Source organism: Gobius niger (assembly GCF_951799975.1).
Source record: "Gobius niger genome assembly, chromosome: 9".
Classification (NCBI taxonomy): domain Eukaryota; kingdom Metazoa; phylum Chordata; class Actinopteri; order Gobiiformes; family Gobiidae; genus Gobius; species Gobius niger.
The window spans coordinates 1,323,678-1,337,854 of NC_136860.1; the positions used below are offsets into that span (position 1 = coordinate 1,323,678).

At 44.1% G+C, this 14,177-nt stretch overlaps 2 protein-coding genes across 2 annotated transcripts in view; one reads left to right on the forward strand and one right to left on the reverse strand.

Moving 5' to 3' along the window:
- The window catches only part of parp9 (poly(ADP-ribose) polymerase family member 9), a gene marked incomplete at its 5' end in the record, with an annotated part of 18,848 nt that extends 17,078 nt beyond the window's left edge, over positions 1-1,770 (reverse strand). Inside the window, one exon of the mRNA XM_079563734.1 lies at positions 1,757-1,770. Within this exon, the coding sequence (XP_079419860.1) occupies positions 1,757-1,770 (14 nt within the window). The remainder of the gene's footprint in view (positions 1-1,756) is intronic.
- Positions 1,771-4,184: 2,414 nt separating this feature from the next.
- parp14rs1 (poly(ADP-ribose) polymerase family member 14-related sequence 1) overlaps positions 4,185-14,177 on the forward strand; it is a 38,089-nt gene continuing 28,096 nt past the window's right edge. The window contains exons 1-5 of the mRNA XM_079563735.1: positions 4,185-4,378; positions 5,390-5,475; positions 9,288-9,318; positions 11,747-12,088; positions 13,275-13,496. Of these exons, the coding sequence (XP_079419861.1) occupies positions 4,201-4,378; positions 5,390-5,475; positions 9,288-9,318; positions 11,747-12,088; positions 13,275-13,496 (859 nt within the window). The 5' untranslated portion in view covers positions 4,185-4,200. The remainder of the gene's footprint in view (positions 4,379-5,389; positions 5,476-9,287; positions 9,319-11,746; positions 12,089-13,274; positions 13,497-14,177) is intronic.

Consider the following 14,177-nt stretch of genomic DNA (forward strand, 5'->3'; position numbering starts at 1 on the left):
CGGACAAAGACCAGACGGGGATATATTAACTCGGCTAAGGTTAGGTAAGAACATATCTCAGTATGTAAAAACGGTGGCCTGTTCCTTTAAGAACCTCTGAGCCTTTAGACACGCCCCCTCCACACGCTGTCTGTGGCATCAGTGGGGAGGGGGTTCTGCTGAGGAGCAGTGGTTGGTTACTATGGTGACGAAAGCTCGGAGGCGTCTCCAGGAGGGGGGGGCGTTCCTAGGAGGACTCAGGCAAACCTATCCCTAAAATGGCCGCCATCAGAGTTTTTACAGATTACTCAGAAATACGTGAATGTGCCAAGGCAACACTTCAGCCATGTTTTTAATGAGGGAGTGACAGAATAACACCCCCCCTTTAAAATGATCCTCTGAGAACTTCAGAGTCATTTAAACACATACACACCACACTGCCACAGCTGCCCTGGGGCAGACTGACAGAAGTGAGGCGGACCATCTGTGCCACTCACTCATGTTGTCTCAGTCACGGTCAGGTTTACAGACGTTCTTTGGTTTTGGAGCTTTTAGTGTTAACCTTTGACCCCCCGCCTTAACCAAGCACATTTATCCAGTTCTGCTTTATCCAAATCTAACTGGAGCCAGTAGGTCTTAGCTTTCAAATGAGACGCTACGTTAGGGCTGTGCAATTAATCGAAATTCAATTACGATTTCGATTATTACACTAAACGATTATTAAATCAGCATAATCAAAATTATTTATTTATTTTTTCACTTTTCTTTTTTTTTGCAAAGCAGACTTACATTATTTCAAGCCGCTGGGATTATTTTCCCTTCGCATTTCATGTGCCATGGCTCAAAAACAAACTGGATGTCATCAGCCGCGCTGCTCAGTTTACTTGTGAGGGCTGGCCAGCAGGGGGCAGGTGTGAGGCCAGCAGGGGGCAGGTGTGAGGGCAGCTGGGGGCAGGTGTGAGGGCCGGCCAGCAGGGGGCAGGTGTGAGGGCAGCAGGGGGCAAGGTGGTGAGGGCTGGCCAGCAGGGGGCAGGTGTGAGGGCTGGCCAGCAGGGGGGCAGGTGTGAGGGCAGCAGGGGGGCAGGGTGTGAGGGCTGGCCAGCAGGGGGGCAGGTGTGAGGCCAGCAGGGGGCAGGGGTGAGGGCTGGTCAGCAGGGGGCAGGTGTGAGGGCTGGTCAGCCAGGGGGGCAGGTGTGAAACAGAGACCTCTCCTTAATCGAGGCAAACTTGAAATCATTTGTACTTTTATGACTGTTCAAAAAACATAAAATATTCAGCATAGTTGTTTGGTTAATAAATAAATAAAATAAAGGTAGACTTTTTGAGACTCGTTTGAATAATCGGGATTTCAATTATGACCAAAATAATCATGATTATTATTTTTCCAATAATCGAGCAGCCCTATGCTACTAAGTTGTTGTTGTTGAATTGTTTTACATGTTTTGATCACATTTATATTAAACCAAAACTCACATGTGACAAAAACCTATAGACCTATATACGCCTTTAGATTTGTGTAAAGCTGAACTGGAGAGAATGTGCTCAGTGAAGGTGGAGGTTAAGAGGTTAAAAAGCCTGTCTGTAGAGTCAGTCACAGGTTAATCATCTCTGAGTGATTTCTTCCTCTTCCCTCTGAGAGCTGCAGCAGGAGGCTCAGGACGCCCCCTGGCTCAGGACGCCCCCTGCTGGGCTCTGCCTCAACTGCACACCCACTTCCTTGTTTACATCAGAGGCTAAAGCTAATGAAGCTAAACTCATCATAAACACAGAGCAACACCTGTGAGACGCCATTTTGAGAAACACCTGACCAGGAAGGAGCGCGTCCTGCGGAAAACACGGACCTGCGCGAAACCCCGCGAGACCAGGCTACGATATTACATGTATCACGATTAAAAGTGCTTTTCCTGCAGTTAAAGTGCAACACAAACATGACACACACATGACACACACATGACACACACATGACACACACATGACACACACATGACACACACATGACACACACGGGGACGTAAAGAGACGCGTGTGAAAAGTCCTGCGTCATTTGGAAAGTGAAGCTGAGTTTCTGTTTTCATCCCGCTGTGAAAAGCGTCTCAGAGTTTGTAAAGGAGTTCGTAAAAGGGAAAAGTCGAGTCTGAAGCGCAGAGTGTTTGTTAAACTCACCCATGATGGAGGAAAGTCCCGCAGAAGCGAAAGCGTCCGGACTGAGGACCGAGCAGAGCGGGGGCAGAGGAGGAGCGTCCCGGGGCAGAGGAGGCCGCAGGCCGGAGACACCGCGGATCCAGCGCCGGGGATTGACAATGTATGTTCATCACAAAAGGCAAAACAAAGGACTGCTGTGCATGGAAATCTGAGCAGCATCAACACATACATAAACATGTGTTACACCTACATATCAGGACACACGTGACTAAAGATCAAACCTCAGCAGTGGATTCTCTCACTGACAAAACCACCAGATAAAGAAATACAGAAAGGCAGATTCATGTTTGTTTATTCACTCCTTTGTTTGATGAACAGTATCTGTATCTGTAAGTCAGTGTATGTAGTGAAATAAAGCCTGTTTCACATGTGAGAGAGGCTTTATTCTGATTTATGAGAAAGTAAACATTGTCTAAAGAGTGATTTTATTTTTTCATAATAGCTCAATATTCAGGTGAAACTCGGAAAAGTAGAATATTGGTTAAAACGTTCGTTGATGTACGTTTATGATGTAGAATCATTACAGCCTCACAGCCCAGTTTCAAAGTGTTCTAATTCTCTGTGACTTGTCTGTGACGGTGACCCTGAACGTGACCCTGAACGTGACCCTGAACGTGACCCTGAACGTGACCCTGAACGTGACCCTGAACGTGACCCTGAACGTGACCCTGAACGTGACCCTGAACGTGACCCTGAACGTGACCCTGAACGTGTGGAAATGTGCCGATAAAATCTGTTTGTGATGCATTTAAAGGCCTGCTTTTCCATGTTTGTTATAAAGATAATTGGCCTTTAAGGATATTACAATATTTAAAGGAATAGGCCACCGTTTTAACACACTGAGATATGCTCTTACCTCACTTTAGTCGAGTTAATATATCCCCGTCTGGTCTTTGTCCGTGCGCTCACACATACGCAGCCTCTCCCACATGTCACATAGCTCCGAAAAAGCTCACGATAGAAGCTACCAAGCTCTTCCACGTGTTCCCTATTTAAATAAAGTTACGTGAAGTGTTTTCATGCGAAGTATATTTACACAGAAATGTAACATGTCGATTTTATAAGCAGATAAAAAGGGGGACTATATTGTGAGGCGTAATGATACGAGGAGCACAGCGTCCGCGCAGTAACTCCTAAAGACTTCCCCCGCTCACTTCCGTCAATAACCTTTAGGAGTTATATAGTCCCCCTTTTTATCTGCTTATAAAATCCACATGCTACATTTCTGTGTAAATATACTTCGCATGAAAACACTTGACGTAACTTTATTTAAATAGGGAACACGTGGAAGAGCTTGGTAGCTTCTATCGTGAGCTGTTTTGGAGCTATGTGACATGTGGGAGAGGCTGCGTATGTGTGAGCGCACGGACAAAGACCAGACGGGGATATATTAACTCGACTAAGGTTAGGTAAGAGCATATCTCAGTATGTAAAAACGGTGGCCGATTCCTTTAAAACATCCTAAAGTTAAATGAATTTGAAATAAATGTGACAGAGTTTTAAATGAATGTTGTGAGTAACATTTCCCCCGGGGGCGTGGCTGTGAATAATGAGCCCCTCCTCTGTCGCCCCTGTGCACAGCCCTGCGCTGAGCTGCGTTTGTGGCCGAGTTAACCTCTTAACTCCCGCCTGAACCGAGAGGAGCTTTGTCCTCACGTCATCAGACTTTTTTTCCATCATGTTTTTGTGGGTATTACACTCATCTTTGTCACATGTTTGTCAATTTTTCGTCAATTTTTTTAAATCACATTTTTGTCATTTTCTTGTCTTTTTTTCCGTCATTTTTCGTCTCAGTTTTGTTGCTTTTTTCTCAGCTTTTGTGCAGAAGCTTTTGGATTGGGGTAAAGCCAAACTGGAGAGAAAGTGCTCGGTTCAGGCGGGGGTTAAGGGGTTACAGTCTGGTCTCTGATCTGCAGCTGCTCCGGTCTGCAGCTCCACAGCAGTTTCTGCAGAATCAAAACCGAAAGCAAACCCCGGTGTGAGTCCGCGCGGCCGCTGTGAGTCAGTGCGCGCGGAGCCATGGCGGACTCTTACCCGCACGCGCTGCTCGTGGAGTTCGAGCCGAACCAGGTCCCGAAACTCAAGAACAAACTGACCAAGTACTTCCAGAGCAAGAGGCTGTCGGGCGGAGGGGACTGCACCGTGGAGCTGCGGGCGCGCGGGCCGGGCGCGGAGCTCCGCTTCCGGGCACAGAGAGGTACGACACACCGCTGTCCCCGGAGCCCGAGTCACCGGGTCTGACTCCGGGTCTGACCCGGGTCTCACACCGGCTCTCACACCGGCTCTGACCCGGGTCTGACCCGGGTCTGACTCGGGTAACTTTCCAAAGCCCGTGTTCTGTCACGGGTTATTTGTTCATGTTTTGATAAATGTTTAAAGTGAAAGTTTCCGGTGAAGCTGAAGCTTCTTTACTCAGAAATACTTGTACTTCGTTACTTTCTCTCTGACAGAGGTTCCTGTAATAAACAGAAGTGATCACGTGATTTCACATGAAGCTGCGCCTGTTCTTCCTGATCAGCTGAGGCTGCACCTAAAACATGACCAACAGGAGGAGGCTCATTAACCTCTTAACTCCCGCCTCAACCGAGAGGAGCTTTTCCCTCACGTCATCACTTTTTTTTCCATCATTTTTTTGTTGAGTTTTCAACTCATCTTTGTCACTTTTTGTCATTTTTTTGTCAATTTTTTGTGACATTTTTGTGGCGTTTTTGCCACTTTTTCACACATTTTTTCGTCACGTTTTTGTCACATTTCCATCCTTGTTTTCGTCTCAGTTCTGTCTCTATTTTCACACTTTTTTTTCCAGAAGCTTTTGGATTGGGGTGAAGCCAAACTGGAGAAAATGTGCTCGGTTCAGGCGGGAGTTAAGGGGTTAACCTCTGACCCCCCCTGAACCCCCCACTTTGGCTTTACCCAAATCTAAACGCCTCTGGAAAAAAAGTCAAAAGAGCAACAAAACATGTCACAAAAATGCCATGAAAACATGATGAAAAAATCATTTTAAAAAGACAAAACTGTGTGCGGGGGGGGGGGGGTCTCTCTTCACTGGGTCTTAATAAATGTTTAAAGTGGAACATGAGGTTATAAGACACTGGTTTGTCGGTGACTGTGGTCAAATAAATACAGATAAAAGTCTTTTATTTGGTGTTTAATAATGTGAACCTGTGACCCCCCCTCCGCCCCTCTCCCCCCCCCCCCCCCCGCACAGACCAGAGGAGCGTCCTGGACAGAGCGTCCCATCAGCTGAGTCTGGAGGACGGGGCGCTGAGGCTGACGGTGCGACTCCCGGAGCAGGTGAGACGGGAGTTCTGATTGGACGATGAGCAGGGGGCGGGGCTTAGGCTAAAGGTGTTTTTCAGGTGAATAAATCGACATCACAGTCATTCTAAAGTCAGTGGAGGCAAATGTGGGGACAATGTGTGTGTGTGGGGGGGGGGGGGGGCGAGGGGGGATAATGAGCAAAAAGGGAAGATTTTTGGGGAAATAAAGAAAAATATTTGAAAAAATCGGCAAAAAATAAAGAAAAAATGGCGGTGAAGTGACAGATATATGGGTGAAAAATGTTCAGAGAAAATTGGCAAAAAATATAAAAAAGAAAAATAATAATAAAGAAAAATAATAACAATAATTGGGAAAGTTCTTTATTGAAAGAATTTAGAAAATGGGGGAAAATTGCAAAAACATATATACAGATGTATTGGAAATAAAATGTGTTTAAAATGAGCAAAAAAAATGGGGTGCAATTGTGAACAGGGCGTCCGCGGGGTCTTAGAAAGTCTTCAAAAGTCTAGAATTCGGCCTATTTGGTCTTAAATCCTAACCTGGTGTAACGTGGATGACTCTGGAGACGGGTTGTTTTACAAGGGGTCTTTATCTGTGCAACAGACAAAACGGCTGCTCAGCCTTGAACCTGGGACACCAGAACGCGTAGCAGCTAGCACGTTATAAACCGTTAGTGGTGGTTTAACAAGTAATCAAATACAAAAGTAGAAATAATAAAACTAAAACATGTCCTTAATAATTCTACTATCATACGACATTCATACAAATGATAATTAAATGTAGAAATAAAACTTAAACAGACACCCCGACCATCGTGACCTGACCCCGACCATCGTGACCTGACCCCGACAATCGTGACCTGACCCCGACCATCGTGACCTGACCTCGACCATCGTGACCTGACCTCGGCTGCGCATCGTCGTCCCCACAATTTATAGAATTTGCCGCCACTAGAGGGCGCTGGCCCACGAGTAACACCAGTGTCCATATCAAGTGGAATACAATACTTTTACTGTTACACTGGCGAACGCCCGGCTGCTGTGAGCGCTCGAATCATCTGGAACTGCACAGCAGAACCAATCACAGAGCGAGGAGGGACGGCGTGACGATGACGAGCTATTCTATATACGGAAGCTTGTAGTTTATTTACGGATTAAAAAGAAAAAGTTTCTTTACAGATCCAACATGACAGCAGCAGACGCGATGGTATTTTTCGATCGAGCTTTAGACCTTGTTCTAAATAGTTTAGCTGGAAAGTTTACAGCAGGTACGTCATACGTCATCTCATACGATGATACGATTGTAGACTTTCAGCCCAATAAACGGCTCTGGACGATCGTAAACCACAGCTCTCCTATGAGGAAATGAATTGGTGTCCCCAGACTAAATATCACTTGTGATTTAGTCTGGTGTTAGCCAGGCTGCTTAAATCCAGGGTAAACTGGTCTTAAAAATGAACGTTCAACGACCCAATCATTTGCGCACAATCTCATTTAAAAAGTCGACAAATAAAGTCCCAGAAGCAGCGATGAGGAGCCGCCGGTGCCTCATGGTCCGAGAGGCCGAAGCCACGCCGACGCTCTGGCCGCCGCCACAAACAACGTAAACTCAGTGATAGTGGAGGCAGGAGGACTCTCCTTCAGAGCTTTATCCTCCACAAACAACGTAAACTCAGCGATAGTGGAGGCAGAAGGACTCTCCTTCAGAGCTTTATCCTCCACAAACAACGTAAACTCAGTGATAGTGGAGGCAGAAGGACTCTCCTTCAGAGCTTTATCCACCACAAACAACGTAAACTCAGCGATAGTCGAGGCAGAAGGACTCTCCTTCAGAGCTTTATCCACCACAAACAACGTAAACTCAGCGATAGTGGAGGCAGAAGGACTCTCCTTCAGAGCTTTATCCACCACAAACAACGTAAACTCAGTGATAGTGGAGGCAGAAGGACTCTCCTTCAGAGCTTTATCCTCCACAAACAAAGTAAACTCAGTGATAGTGGAGGCAGAAGGACTCTCCTTCAGAGCTTTATCCTCCCAAACAACGTAAACTCAGTGATAGTGGAGGCAGAAGGACTCTCCTTCAGAGCTTTATCCTCCCAAACAAAGTAAACTCAGTGATAGTGGAGGCAGAAGGACTCTCCTTCAGAGCTTTATCCTCCACAAACAACGTAAACTCAGTGATAGTGGAGGCAGAAGGACTCTCCTTCAGAGCTTTATCCTCCACAAACAACGTAAACTCAGCGATAGTGGAGGCAGAAGGACTCTCCTTCAGAGCTTTATCCTCCCAAAAAAAACACTGAAGTCAGCAGAGTTTAGGATCCAGAACATGACCGAGGTGTGGCTGATGGATCCGCGATGCTGCTGTCGGTGAAAGAAACGTCCAATATGAAACAACGTGGAGATAATCCTTCACTGTAAATATCCAACTCAAGGTCATGAACGGCATAATTCACAGTAAAGTTTATCCAAATGTTGGAAACACAAAGCGAACGCTCCTCTGCTCAGGGACAGAAGGAAAGAGAAAGTCCTGTTACTTTAGAAACATCAGAACATCTGACAAACAAGTTTAGAAAACAGGAAACCCAGACTAGATTCTGGCCTAATAATAATATCATTAAAATGATCATTAATTAGTTGTAAAGTTGACAGTGTTTTTATCTTTGCAAACGAGTGGAAAATCTGCTTTTATTTTTAGAAACCGTGAATGTTTAGCAGCTCAAGTCTTACAAAGCATTTTAAATACAAAAACTAAATATCTGTTGTCGATAATTGTGAGTAATTATTCAATCTCAATATTCTTATTATGGGATGAGGTTGTTAAAACTTGAATGGTTAAAATGCCTAATGTGAAAAATGAAGTTCTTACATTTGTACGTCCCACTGTGAAATCAGAAACAACAGTTTGACACTTGGATTTTTGTGACAGTGATTTTCTTTACAGTCCATTTATATGTTGCACGTTCTTATTTTTGAGATTTTGTGTCTTAAAAAGGTCTTAAAGTCTTAAATTTGACTTGTCCAGCTCTGCAGACGCCCTGTGTTAAACATTGGGAAATAATTGTTTAAAAAATGGGAAAAATGTAAGAAAAAAATGGGAGAAAAAACATTGGGAGTAAATGTCAACATACGGTGTTTTTCCAGCTCTTGTGTCGTCTCTTTTTGAGCCACAAAGTAAATTTATCTGATTTTTACAAATCTCTGATGGTTTTTCATCGACAAAGTCCTAAATATTTCAGCCTTGAAGTCGGAATAGAAGTCGATTTTATGAAACGTTTCCCTAAAGTCGTTTTTTTGTGACTAAAATGAGACTTAAACATTTTGTGTTGAGTCTAAATGAAAGTGTGTTTTTAACCCCTTAACTCCCACCTGAACCGAGCACATTTTCTCCAGTTTGGCTTTACCCCAATCCAAAAGCTTCTGGAAAAAGCTGTGGAAATAGCAACAAAACTGAGACGAAAACAATGACAGAAATGTGACAAAAAAAGACAAAAAATGAATGAAAAAAAAAAGACAAAAAAAGACAAAAGAAATGACAAAAAATGTGACAAAAAAATTACAAAAATGAGTTGAATACCCAAAAAGAAAAAAAATGGGCAAAAATCTGATGACGTGAGGAAAAAGATCCATTTAGATGAGTTTTGTAGATCTTAGCTTTCAAATGAGGCGTTACACTGGCCTTCAGGATTTGGGTAAAGCTGAACTGGAGAAAATGGGAGTTAAGGGGTTAAGTTTTCTTGTCGTCCCTGAATCTGTCGCTCTGTTGATGGTGCTGAAGCTCTCGATCGTGCAGGAGTGTTTACCCCCCCCGTGTCTGCTGTGTTTCAGGAACCTCCGTCTCCGTCGGACTCTGGACCCGGTGAGTTCTTTCACTTTCATCGTCTCCCTGAAGGAGAACAGGCCTGACCAGTCTGATACAGTATTTCAAGTATTTGAAGTATTTGAAGTATGTGTCATTAAACTCTGCCACTGCATTTCCAGGGAAACGTCACTTTGTTTGTGTTAATCTCACCTTTACAAACAAGTTTACCGAGAAAAACACCTTCAGTTATGACTGATCACATGAGCCAAAGTCAAAGCTGTAAATGTCAAGAAAAAGGATCAGATTCAAACATTAGGATCAAGTTCTTTTCTTTACAGAGAAGGAGAAAACAACGGCAAAAGAGATAAATAAATAGTTCGATAAATAAATAATGTAAAATAAAATAACAAGATAATAAAATTCTTCATTTAACCTCTAGGCGGCTGCATATATGGTTTGACCCCAAAAAAACTGCTACAAAAGGTTTTTCAATGGTTTTCTGTAGTATCAGGTGAGCTTATTAACATACTACAAGTCCACCAAAATCTGACCACTGGAAAGGTCTCATTTTCAAGATGGCGTCCAAGAGGGCGGCGAGATCCTCCTTTATTATTCACCCTAGACAAGCCATGTTGGTTCTAACCCCGTGTTCTGGGTGTCTGGGAATCCAATGGGCTTGTTCACATTGTAGTCACATGATCACATAATTACTCCTGTACACGCAGATATTACACACATATACGTTTCTACACGTATATACTCACACACTCAAACAACAACAATATGACAAAAATGTGGCGACGTGACGAGAAGTTTCCATCACTTTTGTAGGTCTTAGCTTTCAAATGAGGCGTCGCATCGTTGCTCTCCAGTCGAGAAGCTTTTAGATTTGGGTAAAGCCCAGTATAAAAGAACATGAATGTAAAAGGAATTCCGTGGAGGATGGTGTGCCACAAGGCTCAGTTTTGGGACCGTTATTATTTATTATTTATATGACTGATTTTGCTTCTGTTTCTACGACCGCCTTTCCCGCTCTTTTTGCTGATGATGCCAATCAACAAAATAATAATAAAAAGCAGAACGGGGGAAAATGCACTCGTTAGTGTTAAGGCGGGAGGTAAGAGGTTAAAATATGTATTTGTGGAAGTCACAATTACGCTGATTTGTCCAGGGCTGTTCTTCAGTCCCAGTCCAGCCCCTGCACACATTACCACTATTTTTTGTTTTATGCAAGAAAAACATGCGTACGTTATATCTGCACATAGACAGATTATTATTATTATTATTTTGTCGAGGTTTAGGTTTAGAACTCTTAGTTTTATATGAAACTCCAGTGGATTTCATGATTTTTATTTTATTTTTTATTTTACCTTATTTCTTTATTTTAGGTATTTTTTAGCTTGAACTGCATCAATTATCTATATTATACTGTGTAGTATGAGTAAGTCTAAGTCTCCAACATAATTATTTTTTCTTAATTTTTTTACTTGCCAAAATTAACACTTCTAAGCATCACCAACCATGTTTAAATACTGTTGTTATTTTCAGTCCATATCAATGCATGTTGTTCAAATCAAATTCTCTAAAATGATTTGGTCGTTGCTCCTGAACGTCTTAGTTTTAACTTTGTCAGAGTAAAAAACAGAAAAACTCTCTCTTTCTTTATTGAGCTTTTGGGTTTGAGCTGATCTCAGGTCAGATACGATTTAACGCCAAAGAAGCACAAATCCCACTAAAACGCACTTTACTTAAATAATATACATGTTTTTGCTTGACATGATACAAAATAATACACAATACAAAATGTACTAATTCCGTTGACAATGAGAGGTTTTATCTGATCTAAGACTGGACCGAATCTACTCCAACTTTAGATTTAGTTAATTTAAAGGGATGTTTCAGGATGTTTGGCCTCATTTACTAGTTACCCAGAGTGTTGCAGTTCTTATATGTGAAGAGTTTAGTGATGCTAGCCTAGCCCTAGCCTTGCACTAGCCTTGCACTAGCCTTGCACTAGCCTTGCCCTAGCCTAGCCCTAGCCTTGCACTAGCCTTGCACTAGCCTAGCCCTAGCCTAGCCCTAGCCTAGCACTAGCCTTGCCCTAGCCTAGCCCTAGCCTAGCACTAGCCTAGCACTAGCTTAGCACTAGAATTGCACTAGCCTAGCACTAGCCTAGCACTAGCTTAGCACTAGAATTGCACTAGCCTAGCACTAGCCTAGCACTAGCCTAGCCCTAGCCTAGCACTAGCCTAGCACTAGCTTAGCACTAGAATTGCACTAGCCTAGCACTAGCCTAGCACTAGCTTAGCACTAGAATTGCACTAGCCTAGCACTAGCCTAGCACTAGCCTTGCACTAGCCTAGCACTAGCCTAGCACTAGCCTTGCACTAGCCTTGCACTAGCCTAGCACTAGCCTTGCACGAGCCTTGCACTAGCCTAGCACTAGCTAACTTATCTTTATCTGACCTTGAGCACTTGTCTCCAGCTTCTCTTCAGGTCGGATCTTCCACACCGTCCCCCAGCAGCAGCAGCAGCCCCCCAGGTGGAGGAGGTGAGGGGGGGAGCCTGCCGACGCCTCTGCCCGGCTCCGGTGCTCCTCGCCCGGGCTCCTCTCCGTCTCTCCTGCCCCGCTCCACGGCCTCCCCAGCCCCGTCTGTCGCCCCTCGCTCCACGGCCTCCATCGTGGAGAACCTGGCTGCAGACGTGACCCAGGAGTTTGTGGAGATGTTGGTGGAGAACATCATGAAGAAGCAGGCGGCTGAGGGCTTCACTGTGGAGATGATTCCAGCTCTGAAGTCTGCTGTGGTCAGCTTCAAGACCGGCCAAGGTACTGACCCAGAGCCTGAGCCACAGCCTGACCCAGAGACTGAGACTGAGACTGACCCAGAGACTGACCCAGACCCAGAGACTGACCCAGAGCCTGAGCCTGAGACTGACCCAGAGCCTGAGCCTGAGACTGACCCAGAGCCTGAGCCTGAGACTGACCCAGAGACTGACCCAGAGCCTGACCCAGAGCCTGAGCCAGAGACTGAGACTGAGACTGACCCAGAGCCTGAGCCTGAGCCAGAGACTGAGCCTGAGCCTGACCCAGAGCCTGACCCAGAGCCTGACCCAGAGACTGACCCAGAGTCTGACCCAGAGTCTGACCCAGAGTCTGACCCAGAGCCTGACCCAGAGACTGACCCAGAGACTGACCCAGAGCCTGACCCAGAGCCTGACCCAGAGTCTGACCCAGAGTCTGACCCAGAGTCTGACCCAGAGACTAACCCAGAGCCTGACCCAGAGTCTGACCCAGAGTCTGACCCAGAGATTTTAGTGTCCACTGCTTCAGTACAGATATATATAGATACAACATATTAATAACATGTTAATAACATGTTATTAACATGTTATTAACATGTTATTAACATGTTATTAACATGTTAATAACATGTTATTAACATGTTATTAACATGTTAGTAACATGTTAATAACATGTTATTAACATGTTATTAACATGTTAGTAACATGTTAGATAAGATGATACTTTATTGATCTCACAGATGGAGAAATTGCACAAGTAACATATTAATAACATGTTAGTAACACATTAGTAATACATTAGTAGCATGTACATATTAGTAACATATTAGTAACATATTAGTAACATATTAGTAACATTAATAACATGTTAATAACATGTTAGTAACATGTTAGTAACATATTAGTAACATATTAGTAACATATTAGTAACATATTAGTAACATTAATAACATGTTAATAACATGTTAATAACATGTTAGTAACATGTTAGTAACATATTAGTAACATATTAGTAACATTAATAACATGTTAATAACATGTTAGTAACATGTTAGTAACATATTAGTAATACATTAGTAGCATGTACATGTTAGTAACATGTTAGTAACATATTAGTAACATGTTAGTAACATATTAGTAACATGTTAGTAATATATTAATAACATGTTAGTAACATATTAGTAACAGTGGTTTCCGTGTTTGTTTGACAGACAACGCCGAGTTCCTGCTGCGTTGCCCGGGTAACAGGACGTTTAAGTCGAAGGCGCTGACGGGGCGAGCTCTAGCTCCGCCCACTCAGCTGCTCCTGGAGGAGGCGGGGCTAAACGAGGACGTCCTCCTCATGTTATTCGAGAAGGACGGAGTGGAGGCGCAGAAGGTGGAGGTGGACGCGGAGCGACAGCGCACGGTGGTCAGCTTCAGCAGCGCCGCAGGTCAGTGAGAGAGGTCAGAGGTCAGAGGTCAGCTTCAGCAGCGCCGCAGGTCAGTGTCAGAGGTCAGAGGTCAGAGGTCAGCTTCAACAGCGCCGCAGGTCAGTGTCAGAGGTCAGAGGTCAGCTTCAGCAGCGCCGCAGGTCAGTGTCAGAGGTCAGAGGTCAGAGGTCAGCTTCAGCAGCGCCGCAGGTCAGTGTCACAGGTCAGAGGTCAGCTTCAGCAGCGCCGCAGGTCAGTGTCAGAGGTCAGAGGTCAGCTTCAGGTCAGAGTCAGAGGTCAGCTTCAGGTCAGTGAGAGACAAAGAGGAAACAATATGAAGGTGTAAAGTGTTTTTTCTACACTGAATTTATGTAACTGATTTTTGCGTCTGTTTTTCACCACCATATTGGTAAAAAAAAAATTGCTGCTAAAAAAAAAAATCAGTAATGCTAACTGTTCCATGTAAACCAATGGATGCCGCTAGGCTAGGCTAACCCATGGAAATGAATGAGCGCTAAGCTAACACTCGCTTATTAAAACTAAAAAAAGCGCTGCTCCTTCAGCCTTGTGCGTCAGATCCTACACTTCCACAATGGGTGCTTTTAGTTTTATTCTGGGTTTAAGCACTTTTAACTCCAGTTTGACGTTTGGACGCGGCCTCTGGGAGCTGGATGGATGGATGGATATGGTGGTGAAATACAG